The sequence below is a fragment of the Pongo pygmaeus genome, chromosome 21 (genome assembly GCF_028885625.2).
Source record: "Pongo pygmaeus isolate AG05252 chromosome 21, NHGRI_mPonPyg2-v2.0_pri, whole genome shotgun sequence".
NCBI classification, from domain to species: domain Eukaryota; kingdom Metazoa; phylum Chordata; class Mammalia; order Primates; family Hominidae; genus Pongo; species Pongo pygmaeus.
The window spans coordinates 34,767,898-34,787,153 of NC_072394.2; the positions used below are offsets into that span (position 1 = coordinate 34,767,898).

Sequence of the window (19,256 nt, forward strand, 5' to 3'; positions counted from 1 at the left end):
GCTCAAGCAATTCTCCCAGCTCAGCCTCCTGAGTAGCTAGGACTACAGGCTTGTGCCACTACCTCTGACTAATTTTTGTATTTTTTGTAGAGATGGGGGTCTCACTATGTTGCCCAGGCTGGTTTCAAACTCCTAGCCTCAAGTGAGTCTCCCACCTTGGCCTTTTAAAGTGCTGAGATTACAGGCATGAGCCACTGTGCCTGGCCTTATGTTTCTGTATATGCTCCACCATAATCTTTTGGGATCACTGTCTTATATGTGGTCCTTTGTTGACTGAAGCATTATTATGCAATGCATGACTGTAATTCTTAAGTTGCCGTGAGTCACACATGTGAAGCACTGGGAACAGTGCCTGGTATGTGGCAATGTTAATACGAATGTTAATTGGTACCGTGTTATCATTATTAGTCAATTAAGAAGTCCTGCAGACAGGTGGTGGCTCCCAACTTCATGACCAGGAGTGGACATTTCTGAATCCAGGTGGTTGCGAGGGTAATAGGTTGCAAGAGCAATAGGGTGACCTGTTTTTAGTGCTGGCTGTGCCTTTTGTTGGATCTGTACCTTTGGAAAAGTCACTTACCCCTCTAAGCCTTAAGTTGCTCATCTGTAAAATGGAGGTTAAAATCATCCTTACTTCAGGCCTGGCACAGTGGCTCAAAGCACATAATTTCAGGACTCTGGATGGCCAAGGTGGGAGGATTGCTTGATGCACTGGGTTCAAGACTAGCCTGGGCTGGCCAGGCACGGTGGCTCAGCCTGTAATCCCAGCACTTTGGGAGGCCGAGGCAGGCGGATCACGAGGTCAGGAGATCGAGACCATCCTGGCTAACATGGTGAAACCCCGTCTCTACTAAAAATACAAAAATTGAGCTGGCGTGATGGCGGGCGCCTGTAGTCCTGGCTACTCGGGAGGCTGAGGCCGGAGAATGGTGTGAACCCAGAAGGCGGAGCTTGCAGTGAGCTGAGATCACGCCACTGCACTCCAGCCTGGGCGACAGAGCGAGACTCCGTCTCAAAAAAATAAAAAATAAATAAAATAATAATAATAATAAAAGACTAGCCCGGGCAACATAGCGAGACCCCTGTCTCTACAAAAAAATTGATAAATTAGCCGAGTGTGGTGGTGCACACCTGTAGTCCCAAGTACCAGGAGTCTGAGGCAGAAGCATCTCTTGAGCCCAGGAGTTGGAGGCTGCAATGAGTTGTTAACACACCACTGTACTCCAGACTGGGTGACAGAGAGACCCTATTAAAAAAAAATCCTCCTTCATGGAGCTCTGTGAAGAATTCAGTGACCTATTTAATACCTACTATGTGCCCAGCACTGTTTTGAACACCACAGACAAAAACCTCTGCCCTCCTGGAGCTTGTGTGGAGCTAGTGCAGAGGGACAGAAATTAATAATAATCATAGTAATCCTAATAAAATAAGAAAGCATATTTGTAAAGCACCTAGTGCCTGGCATGTGGTGAGCTTTCTAGAAGTAGTAGCAGTTAGGGTTATTATGTGAAAGCATTTTGTAAAGCTGGATAGCACAGCAGAGAGGTAGGTCTCAAGGTGACTGTGCCATGAGCATGTCGCCTTCATTGAAGCCTTACCTCATCTCTGCTCAATTGAATTTCATTCAGCCTCCAAGGCCCCCATCTTGTTGCCTGGGTGAAATCTTTGTCTCAGGGTGTAGAGCTTTCTCTTTTCCTCTTTTCATCCAGCATTTACTGAATGCCACTTTGGGCTGAGCATCCTGCTGGGCGCTGGGGCTATTGAGCTGCAAAACCCAGGAGGAGCATGGTCAGGAGCCTGCAGGAGGGAGCCCAGGGCATTCTGGGAGCCTCCTGGCCACGCACATTAGAGCTAGACTGTGAAGGAACCTAGCTGCTGAGTTTTGCTTTTATTCTGCCAGGGGAGACTCTGAAGGCTTCTGAGCTGGGTGATAAAGTTGGTGGATAAACTAAGAGTTCACAACATTCTTGTTTAAGTACTGCATGGTAAAAGTAAATATTTGCATTATGGTTAAATCCATAATCTATATTTAAGCACAGCAGTCAAACCAAAAAGCTACAAGATGGAGATGTAAAGGCATGTAGAGGAGCACAGACCTCGGGGCAAATAACGTCTTCAATCAAAGACAGTACACTACTAAATCAGCAGGAAATGTAGCCAAATGGAGCAGGGAGGTTTTGAAGCCGGATAAACCAGGGTTGGTACTTACTATCTGTTTTGAGCTATTGCACCACTGGGGGAGGGTTAATACCCTGCAGGGTTGCTGAAGGGATTAAAGAAATATCCATCAAGTGCCTGACACTTAATAGGCACACAATACGAGGCATACATTATTAGATATTAATAGCAATATTAAGATAAGTAGTGGAGCATCATGGAAAGAGTTCTTGTGTCAGCCAGCCCTGTGTTCAAATTCTGATACATCCAGAGCAAGCTTCTTAACCTTTCTGAGCCTTTAGTTGTCTCCTCACCTGCAAAATAAATGAGTAAGACCTCCTATGTAGGGTTGATGTAGGGAATAAATAAGAACATAGACTTTGAAGGCTATATAATAGATGCTCAGTTAAGTGCTACTTTAAAACCAAATGCAGTGAGCTCTATTGAAATTTTTTGTTTGTTTGTTTATTTTTGAGACAGGGTCTTGCCCTGTTTCACAGGCTGAAGTGCGGTGGCACCATCTTGGTTCAGTGCAACATCCACCTCCCTGGCTCAAGCGATCCTTCCACCTCAGCCTCCCAAGTAACCGGGAGTACAGGTGCGCACCACCATGCCCAGCCAATTTTTTGTATTTTGTGTAGAAACGTGGTTTTGCAGGTGGGGCGTGGTGGCTCACGCCTGTAATCCCAGCACTTTGGGAGGCTGAGGGGGGCGGATCACAAGGTCAGGAGTTTGAGACCAGCCTGGCCAACAGGGTGAAACTCCGTCTCTACTAGAAATACAAAAATTAACCAAGCGTGGTGGCGCATGCCTGTAATCCCAGCTGCTTGGGAGGCTGAGGCAGGAGAATTGCTTGAACCTGAGAGGCAGAGGTTGCAGTGAGCTGAGATCACATCACTGCACTCTAGCCTGGGCGACAGAGCAAGACTCTGTCTCGGGAAAAAAAAAGAAACATGGTTTTGCCATGTTGCCTAGGCTGGTACTGAATATTTTGATTTATAAAAGTTACATCTTCTAATGGTAAAAAATTCAAACAATACAAAAACTTTTTTAAGAAAGTAGTTACAAATCACTGGAAACTCCATTACCCAGAGTCAATGATAATATTTTGGATACCTCTTTGTGCAAACTCTTTTAGTTTGACCATCATAGTATATGTAAGTTTATTCTACTCACCTGTCCTATTTTCACTCAATGATATGTTGTGGACATATATCCAGTTAATAAATTTAAATTTATATTATTGTTTTAAATCAGTACCTTGCATTATATTATATTGTATTGTACCAGAATTTAACACTATTGATGGTCATTGAAGCTATTTCCAGATTTTTACCATTTTATACAATGCTATATTAAGCAACCTTGGACAAAGATCGCTGTTCGCTTGTTTAATTTCCTCCTGGAATAAATCACTGTACATGAATTACCAAATCAAAAGGTTTTCCCATTATAATTTTACTAATTTTTTTTTTGAGACGGAGTTTTGCTCTTGTTGCCCAGGCTGGAGTGCAATAAAGTGATCTTGGCTCACCGCAACTTCCGCCTCCCGTGTTCAAGCGATTCTCCTGCCTCAGCATCTCAAGTAGCTGGGACTACAGGCATGCGCCACCACACCCAGCTAATTTTGTACTTTTAGTAGAGACGGGGTTTCTCCATGTTGGTCAGGCTGGTCTACCTCAGGTGATCTGCCCACCTCAGCCTCCCAAAGTGCTAGGATCACAGGCGTGAGCCACCATGCCCAGCTAAAATCTTTTAAATTGTTATTTTTTATAAAGAGACAGGGTCTCACTGTGTTGCCCAGAATGGTCTTGAACTCCTGGGCTCAAGCAATCCTCTCACTTCAGCCTCCCAAAGTGCTGAGATTACAGGTGTGAGCCACCACTGTTGGCCTATAATTTTCTTGTGTTAGCCAGACTTGTGTTCAAATCCTGATACACCCAGAGCAAGTATGATTTTGTTACATATTGGTAACCTGCCTCCCAAATCAACTGTATGAATTTGCACTCCCATCAACAGTGCGTGAGTTGTGTCTGTTTCCCTCCATCTTTGCTGAATTCTGCCAATTTTTTTAACCTTTGCCACTCTGATCTATTGAAAAATATCTCAGTCTTGTTTTAACCTGTAGTTCCATTCCTAATGAGGCTGAAAATCTTTTCAAGTATTTATTTCCATTTGTATTTCTTCTTTTGTTAATAGCATGTTTAGGCCTCTTTTTTTTGAGACAGAGTCTCCCTCTGTCACCCAGGCTGGAGTGCAACGGCGCAATCTCAGCTTACTGCAAACTCTGCCTCCCGGGTTCAAGCGATTCTCCTGCCTCAGCCTCTCAGGTAGCTGGGACTACAGGCACGTGCCACCATGCCGGGCTAATTTTTGTAATTTTAGTAGAGACGGGGTTTCACCATGTTGTCCAGGCTGGTCTCCAACTCCTGACCTCAAGTGATCTGCCTGCCTCAGCGTCACAAAGTGCTGGGATTACAGGCATGAGCCACCGCGCCCGGCCCCCAAGGATTTTTTAACTTCCATATTGTGCTTAGAAAAGCTGCCTAATTATTAAAATATAGTTAAAAGATTAATAGTTCCAGGATTATAAAAAATATCCATTTGTTTCTTTCAATACTTTTATTGTTTCTTTTATCACATGCAAATTTTTGATCTAGGTGGAATTTAGATTTAATGAGAGAGGTGGAGCTCTAGCTTAATTTTTCTCCAAATGGCTAGTCTGTGGCTAGTCCCATTCTGTGTATTGACTTCTTTTTCTCCACCAGTTGGAAATGTCACCTTTATCATACACTACAATTCCTCATACACCTGGCTCTATTTCTATACTCTGTTTGGTTTAATAGGACTGTGTTTCTTTGTCGAAATTGCTGTTTTAGCCGTTGTAGCTATCTAATGCATTTTATATCTGGTAGAACAAGTCCCAGCTCGTTAATCTTCTTCAAAGTTTTCTTGGCAGTAGAGCAAAGTGGTTAAATTCATGGACCTTGAGGTCAGCCAGCCTGAGCTTTAATCCCAGGTTACCCGCTAACTAGCTGTGTTATCTTGAACAAGTTATTTTTTTGCTCTCTGAACTTCTGCTGCCTCATCTGTATATTGTTAACAATAACAGTACCTACCTCACAGTGTGTTTGTGAAGATGTGATGAGACGATGCATAGCAAGTCCTCAGGAAGGCACCTGGCACATGGTGAGTGGTCAGTAAATGTTAGGTCTTTTTGTTATGAAAATGATGCACCTATTTTTCCAGTTGAATTTTAGGATTGTTTTGACAATAAAATCTCACTGGGATCTTCATTGGGATGACATTTACTTGGTGGGATGATTTTGGGATAATTAATATCCACGTTATAGGACCTTCCACTCTAAGGAAAGCTCTGATTTCCACTGGTCCAAGATGTTACGCTCTTCAGTAGAGTTTTATAGTTTTCTTTATATAAGACCTGTACATTTTTCTAAACTTTATTTCCAGACGGTGTAATTTTTTAAAGTTACTATTATTATTATTTTTTTTGAGACACAGTCTCACTCTGTCACCCAGGCTGGAGTGCAGTGACACCATCTTGGCTCACTGCAACTTCCACCTGCAAGGTTCAAGCAATTCTCCTGCCTCAGCCTCCCAAGTAGCCGGAATTAGAGGCATGCACCACCATGCCTGGCTAATTTTTGTATTTTTAGTAGAGACTGGTTTCACCATGTTGGTCAGGCTGGTCTCAGACTCCTGACCTCAAGTGATCCTCCCACCTCGGCCTCCCAAAGTGCTGGGATTACAGGTGTGAGCCACTGTGCCCAGCCCAGATGGTGTAATATTTTGATTGCTCTTGTGAATGGAATCCTTTTTCACCCACCATTTTTTTTTCTCCCAACCCATTTTGTTTTTTTCTCCCAACCTATTTCCTGTTTTTGAGACATGTCTCACTCTGTTGCCCAGACTGGAGTGCAATGGCATGATCAGAGGTCACTGCAACGTTGAACTCCTAGGCTCAAGCAGCTCTCCTGCCCCCGCCTCCCAGGTAGCTGGGACTACAGGTGTGCATCACCATACCCAGTTAATTTATTTTATTTTTAGTATAGATGAAGTCTTGTTATGTTGTGCAGGCTGGTCTTGAACTCCTGGGCTGAAATGATACCCCTGCCTCAGCCTCCCAAAATGCTGAGATTGCAGGTGTGAACCACTGTGCCCAGCCATCTCACCATTATTATTATTATTATTTTCTTCTCCTTCTTCTTCTTCCTCTTCCTCTTCTTTTTCTTCTTGTTCTTCTTTTCCCTCTTCTTCTTCCTCTTCCTCCTTCTCCTTCTTTTTTTCTTCTTCTTTTTTTTTTTTTTTTTTGAGACACGGTCTCACTATGTTGCCCAGGCTGGTCTTGAATGCCTGACCTCAAGCAACCCTACCACCTTGGTCTCCCAAAGTGCTAGGATTACAGGCATGAGCCACTGTGCCTGGCCCTCATCCCACCATTTTCTAATGGAATTAGTAGTAGTACATTAAAAGTTATTCATTTTTGAATGCTTATTTTGCACCCAAAGTGACTATAATTGTTGAGTTTGGAAATAATTTCTCCCCTACCCGGTGTCAGCTTTCAGACATCCCCTTCTCTCAACTCTAACAGCACCCCAGGCTTCTATCTGCTAGGGCACCTACTACGTTGGCTTGCCATCATTTGTAATCCATCTGTGTAAACACAGGAACTGTGTCTATTTAGGCTGTAAGTCCCCAGAGCTCAGCACAGGGCTGGCATCCCAGTAAGAGGCTATCAGTGCCAATGGAAGATGGTGCCCCATGCTGTATTACTGTTGTTTTCTAGGATAGAGGAGTCTTTCCTCTAGGATGGAGAGCAGATCAGTGAAGAAGCAAGCAGTCCCTGATGTCATCTGGCTGACTGTCTAATTTGGAGTAGACATTGAAGTCATCATTAATGTCAAGAGTGAATTAGATTTTTCATTATATGTTGAAGAACGCATTGAGTGGTATGGGAGGATGGACGGCTTAATGAATGCAGGAAATTAGACAAAACCTTGCCAAAGAAATGACATTCAAGGAGGCATCAAGGGTGACTCTGCAACCCTATCTTGCTTTCCCTGCCCCAACTGCAGACCAGTCTTAGCACCCAGTTCTGCTTGAATGAATTCATTCAGCAAACGTTGACAAACACCTGTGTCAGGGCCTCTGCTGTTGGGTCTGGGGTCACAGGGTTGGGTAAGAGCCAATATATGAGCTCAGATCATAGCTCTATTGAGCTGGTTGTTACAGGAGGTGGTCAAGACTTCTTTGCTTGGGATCTGCCCAGCCCACCTTTCTGGCTTTGTCTCCTGCTCCTGCCCCTCTGGACTGCTGGCCTGTCCCCAAGTGAACACATTTGCTCTTTCACACACAGACCCATGGAGACTACTCCCTATCATACTCACTGTCACTTCTACCCAGAATTCACCTGAGCCACCCTCTTTCCTTTGGGCTTTCAAGGCCCAGCTAAAGTATTAGCTCTTCTGTGAAGGCTGCCCTCTCGGAGTTTGTTGCTGCCTCCTTGTCCAAAAGGACCTAAGATAATAGGTTTTAATAATGTGTACGGTTATTTATTTCCATCTCTAAGATCCCATTAGACCAGGGGCCTTCAGAGTCAGTGAGCTTGTCTTTGTGTTTTTGCTGGGACGTAATACACAATGGGTCACTCAGGAATTGCAATTAAAATGGGTCCAGAGAAATGTGACCTATAAGAATAAAGGGATAGGGCAACCTGCGTGGGTCCCCTTCCATGCTGTGGAAGCTTTGTTCTTTTGCTCTTCACAATAAATCTTGCTGCTGCTCACTCTTGAAAAAAAGAAAAAAAGAATAAAGGGATAGAATGCAGAAGGAAGATGAAGACGTAAGGACAACTGAACTTAGAGCAGGTGGTTCTGAACCCGGCCTCTAGGAAGGCAGAATGGCAAAGGGGCAGAGGATGTGAGCTGTGTAGTTGAGGTAGTTGGGTTTGAATCCTGGCTCTGGCATCTATTAACTCCATAAACTGGGACATGTAGTTGTATTTCTTGGGGTTTCAAGAGGGGCCAGGAATACCTTGGAACACTATAGAGAATTTCCTATAAATAGGTATAAGTTTTTCTGGAAAGAGGGTCCATTGCTTTTTAACAGGCTTCACAAAAGGTAAGCACCACTCAGAAGGGGAGACACTATGTCTTTATTAGTTGTCAATTGCTGTGAAATGAATTACCTCAAAATTTAGTGACTTAAAACAATCGACATTTCGGCTGGGTGCAGTGGCCCTCACCTGTAATCCCAGCATTTTGGGAGGCTGAGTTGGGTGGATCATGAGGTCAGGAGTTCAAGACCAGCCTGGCCAACATGGTGAAACCCCACCTTTACTAAAAATACAAAAATTAGCTGGGCCCGATGGCAGGCACCTATAATCCCAGCTACTCGGGAGGCTGAGGCAGGAGAATCGCCTGAACCCGGGTGGCAGAGGTTGCAGTGAGCTGAGATCACACCACTGCACTCCAGCCTGGGCGACAGAGTAAGACTCCATCTCAAAAAAACAAAAAACAAAAAACAAAAACAAAACCCACAACAACAACAACAACAAAAAATCAACATATCATGTCTCACTGTTTCTGTGGGTCTGGAATCCAGCTTATGTGGATGATTCTGGCTTGAGGTCTTTCATGAGGTTGTAGGCAAGATGTTGGCCAAGGCTGAAGTCATGTGAAAGTTTGTCTGGGGCTACTGTCATATAGACCTCTCCAGAAAACTGCTTGAGTGTCCTTATGACATGGTGGCTAGTTTCCCCCAGAGCATGTGACCTGAAACAAGGCAGAGCTGCAATGTTTTCTCTGACTTAGCCCCAGTAGCCACGTATGCTTATTTCCACAGTTACAGAGTTCAGCCCTAATCAAAGTGGGAGGGGACTAAAAAAGGATATGATTGTGAGGAGGTTGCTATTTCTAAGGCTACCACAGTGCCTTAGAAAGAACTTGGAATGAGGAGCTTGGGGTTTAAATGTCGACTCCAGCAACGACCAATTGTGCGATCTTGGGAAAGTGTCTTTTCTTTACTGGCCCACTTTTCTCATTCACCTCGTATGATGGTTTTGGAATTCAAGAGTTAAGTCCTGTGAAAAGCCATTTATATAAGCCCCCAACTTCACATTTAGATATTAGAGGAAGAAAAGGCATTTAGGGTAGGGTGTAAGTTGATGTTTTTATTATAAATCATGGGAAACAAAGAAATAACCCATTCACCGCTCTCATCACTTTGGCATACCACCCGCTCAGCATTTTGATGTTAAAATACATTTTAAAGGTTCTTTTCCTTCTTTCACAGAAGAAATAATAGGGGAAATGGCTTAAATTGAGGCCAGAAGCATTATGGTGGATGTGAGTAAATCTCTGCATTATTAAGAGAGATTAAAAATTGGGATGGGTACCTTATTGAGGTCCTGAAATCAATACTTGAAAACCTTAAAGCATCAGAGAGCTGCCATTTTCCATGATTTCGGTAAAAAGAAGTTCAGGTTGTCCTTCCTTTGAGGCCATTCTAGGGGGTCCCACAAATCTTTTTAAGCAAAATAAAAATATTAATAATTATTAAAGTTGTTTTCACATTGTTGAGGTATATTGCATTGAGAATGGAATTTGTTTTTCCATCATAAAAGTAGCACATACTAATTCTAGGTTTTGAAAATACAAATATAAAAAAGAAAAAATATTACCCATAGCTACTACCTTAATCTAAATGTTCTATGTTTTGTGGTTGAAATGAAAAAGAATTTTTTTCAATTAAGAAGTGTAATATGGGCCGGGCGTGGTGGCTCATGCCTATAATCCCAGCACTTTGGGAGGCTGAGGCAGGCAGATCACTTGAGGTCTGGAGTTTGAGACCAGCCTGGCCAAACATGTAGAAACCCCGTCTCTACTAAAAATACAAAAATTAACCTGGTGTTGTGGCACATGCCTGTTATCCCAGCAACTGAGGTAGGAAGATTGCTTGAACCTGGGAGGCAGAGGTTGCAGTGAGCCAAGATTATGCCACTGCACTCCACCCTGGATGACAGAGCAAGACTTTGTCTCAAAAACAAGAGGTAATATGGCCATGGCTCACAACTGTAATGCCAGCACTTTGGGAGGCCGAGGCTGGAGGATCACTTGAGGTTAGGAGTTTGAGACTATCCTGGGCAACATAGCGAGACCCTGTCTCCACAAAAAATTAAAAAAAAATTAGCTGGGGGTGGGGGAATGTGTCTGTGGCCCTACCTACTCCTAGCTACTCAGGAGTCTGAGGTGGGAGGATGGCTTAAGCCCAGGAGGTCAAGACTGTAGTGAGCCATGATCATGCTACTGCACTCCAGCCTGGGTGACTGAGTGAGACGTTGTCTCAAAAAAAAAAAAAAAAAGACAATCAAAAGTTGCCATAGTCTTATGGTTACCCAGAGGTAACCGTTATTGACATTTTGTTGCCAGGCACAGTGGCTCATGCCTGCAATCCCAGCACTTTGGGAGGCTGAGGTGGGAGAATTACTTGAGCCCAGGAGGTCAAGGCTACAATGACACTCCAGTCTAGGCAACAGAGAGACCCTGTCTCAAACAAACGAAAAAGACATTTTGGTAATTTAAACACGTTTTCCTCCCTACTGGGAGACTGAACAGCAGGATTTAAATGCTGGTGAATGGAAGGTGAGCTATGAGTGAGGGCTGCCCATCACGTGGGCAGATTCTGTGACTTAATGACAATAATAAGGTCATGAAGTCTCCTATACAGGGCCTTGCTCTGTCACCCAAGCTGGAGTGCGATGGCGCAACCATGGCTCACGGCAGCCTCAAACTCTTGGGCTCAAATGATCCTCCTGCCTCAGCCTCCTGAGTAGCTGGGACTATAGGCACACGCTACCACGCCCAGCTGAAGTCATGCTCTCTATCCATGAGCATCTTTATAACTTGCATAGATATATTTGGGTGAAATCCTGTCTTAGTCTTTCCCGATTCTCCCTGAGCAGGTTCCAAACATTGTTTAGGGTTCAAAGGGAAATTAGTCTTCAGAGCTTCTCCAATAAAGTAATTACTGAGATTGGGTCATTTATTCAACAGATTGGGTGCCTACCATGTGCCAAGACTGTGCCATGCATTGGGGATATGATGATGAAACCAAAGATGCTAGCATGAACACAATCACTAAACCAAAGTCACACAAAGAAATTAAATGTGGGAGGGACAAGGAGAGCTATACATGTACTGATCATCTGCTATGCTGGAAGTTTATTTAGCAAATGTAATCTCATTTAATCATCTGGACCCGGGGGAGGTAATCTGACCTCTCTGAACCTCAGCTTCATTTGAAAACGGGGATAATATTATTGAGAGAGAACATTTGTTACAGGGGCAAACCCTGTTCCAAGGTTTCATTCACTCAAAGTATAAACAATGAGGCACTTTTTACACTTTAGACACTAAAACTTTTTGGAGGCAAAGAGGGCTGGTATTTAGTGAGTATCTACTACGTGCTAGGCACTTTACAAAGATCTCATTTAATCTCAGTTCCATTCTTTGAATTTGCTACGTACCCTGCTGTCCAAATGACGGCACTGAGTCAGTGAGAGGTTTCATAACTTGCCCAAGGCCACAGAGCTGGATGGAGAAAGACTGCAGAGATTCAAACCCAGGCCTGCTGACGTGCAGAGCCAATGAGAATATATTATCTTGCAGTGCAGTTTATGGGATATATGTGTCCCTTTGGGAATTCCTGGGTGTCTGCTGGTGGCCTGTTAACTTGGTTCTTGAATATGCACTTTGCTTTTAACTGTGCAGTTTGAAAACAGTGACTCATCCCCAAACTAGGCAGGGTTGAGTATCTGTTCTGTTTATCTTCCACATGCCACCTGCACTAACTTCTGAAGATAATCTATAATAAAAGCACTGTGATTAAAAAACAGAAAAACACACACCACAAATGTATAGGTTTGTCTGTTGGTGCTTCTGAGAAGAAAATAAACTCATGAATGTCATTAACTTTAAAAAAATCACATCTACTTAAGGTTTAATGACTGAAGCCAACTTTCTAACATATCTGTACAGTTCTCTGAACATACTATTTTCACACTTAACTACAATGTTGTCATTTGTTTCTGTTTGATTCTGCAAGGGCAGAGACCTTGAAATATTCAAATCTGGATTCCCCCATGGTTTGACCCAACTGAAGTCAGGCAGTGTTCGCTGAAAGAAATAAAGGTGTTTCCATAATGCCTGTATTAGCTTTCTTTGGGGGCTGTAAGAAGTTACCACAGATTTAGTGTCATAAAACAATATTCATTTCTGTTTCACACTTCTTGTGGGCCCGACGTCTGGATTCCATGGCTCAGCTGATTCTCTGCTTCCAGTCTCACCAGGCTGAAATCAAGTGTCTATATTCCTTTCTAGAGAGTTGGGGAGGGGGTATAATCTGTTCCCAAGTTCATTCAGCTTGTCAGAACTCAGCTCTGTGAGGTTGTAGGACTGAAGTCCCCATTTCCTTGCTGGATCTTGGCAGGACTTCCTCTGAGCTTTTACAGGCTGCCTGGATTCCCTGGCTTGTGGCCACTTTCAAAGCCAGCAACAGTAGGTTGAATTCCTCTCATACTTTGAATTTAATTCCTCTGCCTCATCTCTCCAAAACATCTCTTTTGCCTCCCTCTTCTGCTTTCAAGGGTTCACGTGATTACATTGGGCTCACTCAGATGATACGGAATCATCTTATTTTAAGGGCTTTATTTCCATTGGCAAAATATCTTTTGCCAAAGAATGCTGGCTGGTAATCCCAGCGCTTTGGGAGGCCGAGATGGGTGGATCACCTGAGGTCAGGAGTTCAAGACCAGCCTGGCCAACATGGAGAAAGCCAGTCACTACTAAAGATACAAAAATTAGCTGGGCATGGTAGCGCATGCCTGTAATCCCAGCTACTTCGGAGGCTGAGGCAGGAGGATCGCATGAACCCGGGAGGCGGAGGTTGCAGTGAGCCAAGATCACGCCACTGCACTCCAGCCTGGGCAACAGAGCGAGACTCTGTCTCAAAAAAAAAAAAAAAAAAAAAAAAAAAGCAACATATTCACAGGTTCCAGGGACTAGGGCTTGGACAGTTTTGGGCAAGGGGGGAAGACATTATTCTGCCTACCACAGTGCCTGTATTAAACATGTAAATTTCAGTTATTCCCTGTAGGTCAGAGGGCAGTAAAGCTACTTCAGAAGACATCTGAAAGAAGCCAAATGACTTGCCAAAGAATACTGTATCGGCTGTAGATTAAAAAAAAAAAGTTAAAAATCCTTTGTAAAAAATCAAGTCAAACAGTTTTTTGAGGGACGGTAGTTCCTCCTTTCTCTCAGGGTAAAGCTAGAGAGATTCTAAGAGGTGTCTTATTCTAACTTTGCAGTCTTTTCCCTTTGTAGAATTTTGCTTACCAGACTCAAAAGTTTTCTGTGACCAGTATTAGAAGCAGAACACTGAACCCCTTGGCGTTAGAGTTTGGGCTACACCATAATGGTGTCCTGTCAATACTGGCTCTTGCTACGTGTTAACATTAGGGAGTGGAGAGTGTGTTTCCTCACCCAGGGAAACCGTTTAAATGTGGCCACTGATCCTGCCTTCACAGTTTTTAAGAGCTGGCATCAATCCAACTCCGGACGGACTCTAGAAATGTTTCTGGACAACGACTGAACCTACAGTTACAGCAAACCTATGTGCTGGGCGCTCTGAATTTCATTTCAGGTTCTAAAACTAAGGCTCAGAGAGGCTAAGTACATTGCCCATTGTTTCTCAGCTGGTAATAACAGCTACCATTTATTAAACATTTGCTCTATGCCAGGCGCCAAATCATACGGACCTAATAATGTCAAGATCTCCCTTCACATCCTCTTCCAATCTGTCAAGAATTGTATGTTAATTTTAATTCCAATAATGCCATGAAATACAAGACAAATGCAGATCAGAAAACTGAGGCTCAGAGAGGTTGAGTGGACAGCCAGGGAGTGACTCAGCCAAGATTCCAGTCTAGGTCCGTTGGACTCCAGGGCCTGAGTTCTCTCCAGGGTACTGCCTGCCTCTAAAAACGCCCTCAGGTGCATTCTGTTCAGTATGGCCCCAGAGTCCAAGTTCTTTACACGACCCGTCAACATATCACCAAGTTCCTAAGAACGCTCTAGGCTGCGGGTGCAGGCTCTGCAAATACACAGCGGCCTGAAAGCACAGGAAGAAATGAGGAACCGTCTAAATCCATCAGCCGTGGAATAACCGTTTTACTGGTATGAGGGTCTTTTTGTCTCATTATTATGTGGCAGTGAGTCATTCAGAGGGGACCAAAAGGGAAAGTCCTGCCTCTCGTCCCCTACGAAAAGTGTAGGTGAGAACCGTTTAGGCGAGGAGAAGCACGAAGTGGGAACTGCGAGTCGAGCTCCCCATCCTCACTCCCTACACGCACCCGCCCGGAGGTCCTGAAGCAAAAAGCACCGAAGGGGTTAAGGGTGGCCGGGGGAGCCCAGCCACCGCCCCTTCCCAGCATCGCCTCCCAGAATCCCGCAGGCCCCCAGCCAGTTCTCGCACCTCGCGAGACTCCACCCAGCCCCTTCCCCGAACAGCGATCCGTCCCCGTTCCTAGCTGAGGTCGGTGCTGGGCGGAGGACGCGAGAGGGAGAGCGGAAGGGGGCCGCCGGGCACGCTGGGAAGTGTGGTCCACGTGCTTCACGCGGCCATATTCTTCCGGAGCGGGGGAGGCCAGAGAGGCCGCTGAGACTACGACTCCCAGACGCCCTTTCGGTTTGTTTTTGTTCAAAAAAAAAAAACCCCACACTCCCCCTCCTCACTCTTCACACACACTCACACACACCCACGGCAGACACGCACGCACCCGGGCGCCGAAGGGAAAGCCGCGTCTCGCCCTCCCGCCCCGCCGTCGGTCCTGTCTCAGTCCCTCAGCAGAGAGGGAAAGCGGAGGCCGGAGCCGTGACCTCTGACCCCGTGGTTATGCGGGGCCGCCGCATTCCTTAGCGATCGCGGGGCAGCCGCCGCTGCCGCCGTGGGCGACTGACGCAGCGCGGGCGCGTGGAGCCGCCGCCGCCCCTCCCCCACCGCCGCTCTCGCGCCAGCCGGTCCCCGCGTGCCCGCCCCTTCTCCCCGGCCGCACCCGAGACCTCGCGCGCCGCCGCTGCCACGCGCCCCCCCACCGCCGCCGCCGCCCCAGCCCCGCGCCACCGCCCCAGCCCGCCCAGCCCGGAGGTCCCGCGTGGAGCTGCCGCCGCCGCCGGGGAGAAGGATGAAGGACAAACAGAAGAAGAAGAAGGAGCGCACGTGGGCCGAGGCCGCGCGCCTGGTGAGGCGGGCAGCCGAGGGGGGGCTCCGTGGGGCCCCGGGGGGGGGGGGGCTCGCCGCGCACCCCCCACTGGAGGGGGAGGGGCGAGGCCCTGCCCACCGCGGGAGGGGGCGGGGCCATCTTCCTTTACGAACGGGACGGCCTCGCAAGGCGAGGGGTGGGGAGCGCTCCACCGGGATGGGATGTGGCGCCTTTTTCCGTTGGCCCTCGCGCCCCCCCCCGCCCCGCGCAGCTAAATTCCTACGGAGGGGCGAGCTGGCAGGCCGGCTCCTCCCCCTCTGGGCAGCGGGGTCCCGCCTCCCCTCCCCCACTATTTAGCAGCGTCTGGGGGTCTGGGGCAGCTTCGTTCATTCACCCGGGGGAGTTGGGTTTCCGGGAAGGGTCGGAAGCTCCTCCCTCGCTTCCTGGTGGGTAATGGGGTGGTGCCTTTGACTCCGGGGGTGGAAAAGCGACCCCACATTCAAGGACGCCAATGGCATTTTGAGCTTTCCCAATCTAAACCAGGTGCGTGGAGGGAAGCAAGTGCTTACTCCCAGCTTGAACCCTGAGCAGCGGTTCTCTAACTTTAGTGTCCTGTGGGCGACACCTGGGAGACGGTTAGGAACGCTCCTCCTAGGGCCCTTCGTAAGACCTGCTGAGCCTCAGGGTCTGGGATAGAGCCTGGGAATCTGCGCTTTCACCAGCTTCCCAGGTGATTCAAACGCAGTGGCTCACGGACCCCACTTTGAGAAACGCTGACTGGGGTGCTTGCCTTCAGAAGCTGGACTGGAAATTGGTATTTTGAGGAGAGCTGAATCCACTTTGCAAAGAATGTATGTTGGATAAAGACAAAGTATCTCTGTTGGGAGACATTGTTCACTGAAGATTCAGCAAGGGAGAGCGTAATTTGAGTGTTTGAAGCCGTCTCGTTCAACTGATGGGGGTTGTGAATTTTGTGTTCAGAGCGTCAGAGGACTTGCAGGTGAAATAGCTTCCTTTTGGATTACACCCACAAAGCTCAGACACTTTGAGACATATTCGGGTAATTATCTGCTGATATCAGTAGTAACAGGTTATACTAAGATGTCAGTTCCTAAGATCTGTCACACAGCGAGGTTGTGGTGCGGATAGCATAAGTGTCTCTTGACACTGTAGTTTATATGTAGTGGTTGTAATTCAGTTTTAATGATGAGTGAAGCTCAGACAATTTTCTCTCTTATTTTGAAGTGAGTTTTCTGCTTCAAAGATGTTGTGCAAAAAAAAAAAAAAAAAGTATCGGGGAGAGTTTGACACAAACCTGAAGTACACCTTTTTCTTTCTCGAAGTCTGTAAAAGTTACGGATTTATAAAAACTGAAGGAATTTGGGCTACAGAATTTTCATTGGTGCTTGCTATCCTCTTCCCTAGTCATTTGTTGCCCAGGGAACAAAAATAGCAATTGTTTGTATGCTGAAGTTTTGTGCTTCAGTTTATTTTGGCCTGGCATGTGAAGTTTGAAGATTTTGAGGTTCCGAAATATTTTTTTTTTTCTGATTCAGTCAAAATTGGAAGCTTGGGCTAGTTTTCAGGATCTTGTAGAAATTTCAGGATTTCTCTAATGGTTCTTCACCTGGAAACAAATATAGGCCTGATGGGGAGTGGGAGAGAGCTCTCGTTCTCCTCCTGGACGATGAGTTTTGTGTGTTCATTGATATTCTCCTTGGCGTTCCTGTTATGCGGGTGTTTATGACCCTGGGCACCCAAGGAAATTTGCTTGCCAGAGTTTTACTTGTTAGAGGTAGGTGAAAGTACCTTTAAGTCCTGTGTTATTTATGTCTTGACAGAATTATAAAATCTGTTTGTCTCAAAGTTCTGTTGGCTCTTACTAGTTGACTTTAGGAATTTGGGGTCCACTGTTAAGTCTCTTTAGATTCTCGAATTTACTGTGGTCTGAACTTCAACATCGAGGTTGCTATTTCTGTTTTATCATTGACTCAACTTCAAGCCAGGTTATCAGGGTAAGTTATTCCTCTTTTTCTTCTAAGGCTCTTCATTAAAAATAGTAATATGATGAATAGGAGTTACTTTGTTTGTTTGTTTGTTTTTCGTTTGTTTGCCACCACACCCGGCTAATTTTGTATTTTTAGTAAAGATGGGGTTTTTTCATGTTGGTCAGGCTGGTCTCAAACTCGTGACCTTAGGTTATCCGCCCACCTTGGCCTCCCAAAGTGCTGGGATTACAGGCGTGAGCCACCGCGCCCAGCCTATGAATAGGGGTTACTTTGTGGTGCTGTTATACATGTGAAAAAGGATTTGCGAGACTTTGGGAGGCTGAGGCGGAATAATCACTTGAGGCTAGGAGTTCGAGATGAGCCTGGGCAACATAGACCCGGTCTCTACAACAACAGCAACAAAATGAGCTGGGCATGGGGGTACACACCTGTGGTCCTAGCTACTCGGGAGGCTGAGGATAGCTTAGGCTGAGGAGTTGGAGGCTGCAGTGCCCAGTGATTAATTGTACCACTGCACTCCAGCCTGGGTGATAGAGGGAGACCCTGACTCTAAAAAAAGTAATGAGGCTGGGCGCCATGGCTCACGCCTGTAATCTCAGCACTTTGGGACGCTGAGGTGGGTGGATCACAGGGTCAGGAGTTCTAGACCAGCTTGGCCAACATGGTAAAACCCAGTCTCTACTAAATATACAAAAATTAGCTGGGTGTGGTGGTACATGCCTGTAATCCCAGCTACTGAGGGGGCTGAGACAGGAGAATCACTTGAACTTGGGAGGTGGAGGTTGCAGAGAGCCAAGGTCATGCCACTGCACTCCAGCCTGGGTGACAGAGCGAGACTCGTCTCAAAAAAAAAAAAAAAAAAAAAAGAAAAAGAGGACTTGTTGAGAATGTGATATGTAATTTGAATATCTTGTGTGTGTTTTTTGTTTTAGAATTTTCCATTTCTTTGGATGGGACTGGATGGTAGGTGAGGGGGAACTTTTTAAGAGTCCTAGGCCGGGCGCGGTGGCTCACGCCTGTAATCCCAGCTCTTTGGGAGGCTGAGGCAGATGGATCACCTGAGGTCAGGAGTTCGAGACCAGCCTGGCAAACATGGTGAAACCCCGTCTCTACTAAAAACACAAAAATTAGCCAGGCATGGTGATGGTGCATGCCTGTAACCTCAGCTACTCGGGAGGCTGAGGCAGGAGTATCACTTGAACCCGGGAGGTGGAGGTTGCAGTGAACCCAGATTGCGCCACTGCACTCCAGCGGCGACAGTGAGACTTCGTCTCAAAAACAAAACAAAAGAAAAAACCAGTCCTCTTAATGTTTAAAAAAAGTTGCTGTAACACTGTGCTGGAGAATTTGAGAGAGTGTACACTGGACTGAGAGAAACTTGACTAGGAGGGAACGTAGGACAGTTGATTAGAACACCTGAACACTACTCTTCGCTTTGGGCAGGTGAATTTGGAGTGTTTGCAATGGCAATTGTATGCACTTCCATGGGAACACTTTCAGATTGCTCCTGACCCCACTCAGGTTGGTGACTGGAGTGTTACTGGGAATCCTTTTAAGAATTGTTTTTTGTAGGCTGGGCGCGGTGGCTCACGCCTGTAATCCCAGCACTTTGGGAGGTTGAGGCGGGTGGATCACGAGGTCAGGAGATCGAGACCATCCTGGCTAACACGGTGAAACCCCATCTCTACTAAAAATACAAAAAATTAGCCAGGCTTGGTGGCGAGTGCCTGTAGTCCCCAGCTACTCGGGAGGCTGAGGCAGGAGAATGGCGTGAACGCGGGAGGCAGAGCTTGCAGTGAGCCGAGATCGAG

The 19,256-nt window shown here is 46.1% G+C and overlaps 1 protein-coding gene across 9 annotated transcripts in view; it reads left to right on the forward strand.

The window, feature by feature from the left end:
• The first annotated feature begins 14,949 nt into the window (after positions 1-14,949).
• Positions 14,950-19,256, forward strand: part of ASXL1 (ASXL transcriptional regulator 1) — an 81,048-nt gene continuing 76,741 nt past the window's right edge. For 4 of the 9 annotated variants that reach the window (XM_054467020.2, XM_054467031.2, XM_054467029.2 and 1 more), the window contains exon 1: positions 14,953-15,475. In XM_054467020.2, coding sequence (XP_054322995.1) covers positions 15,419-15,475 — 57 coding nt within the window. In that variant the 5' untranslated portion in view covers positions 14,953-15,418. The other 5 variants (XM_054467021.2, XM_054467030.2, XM_054467035.2 and 2 more) reach the window with 4 other exon arrangements.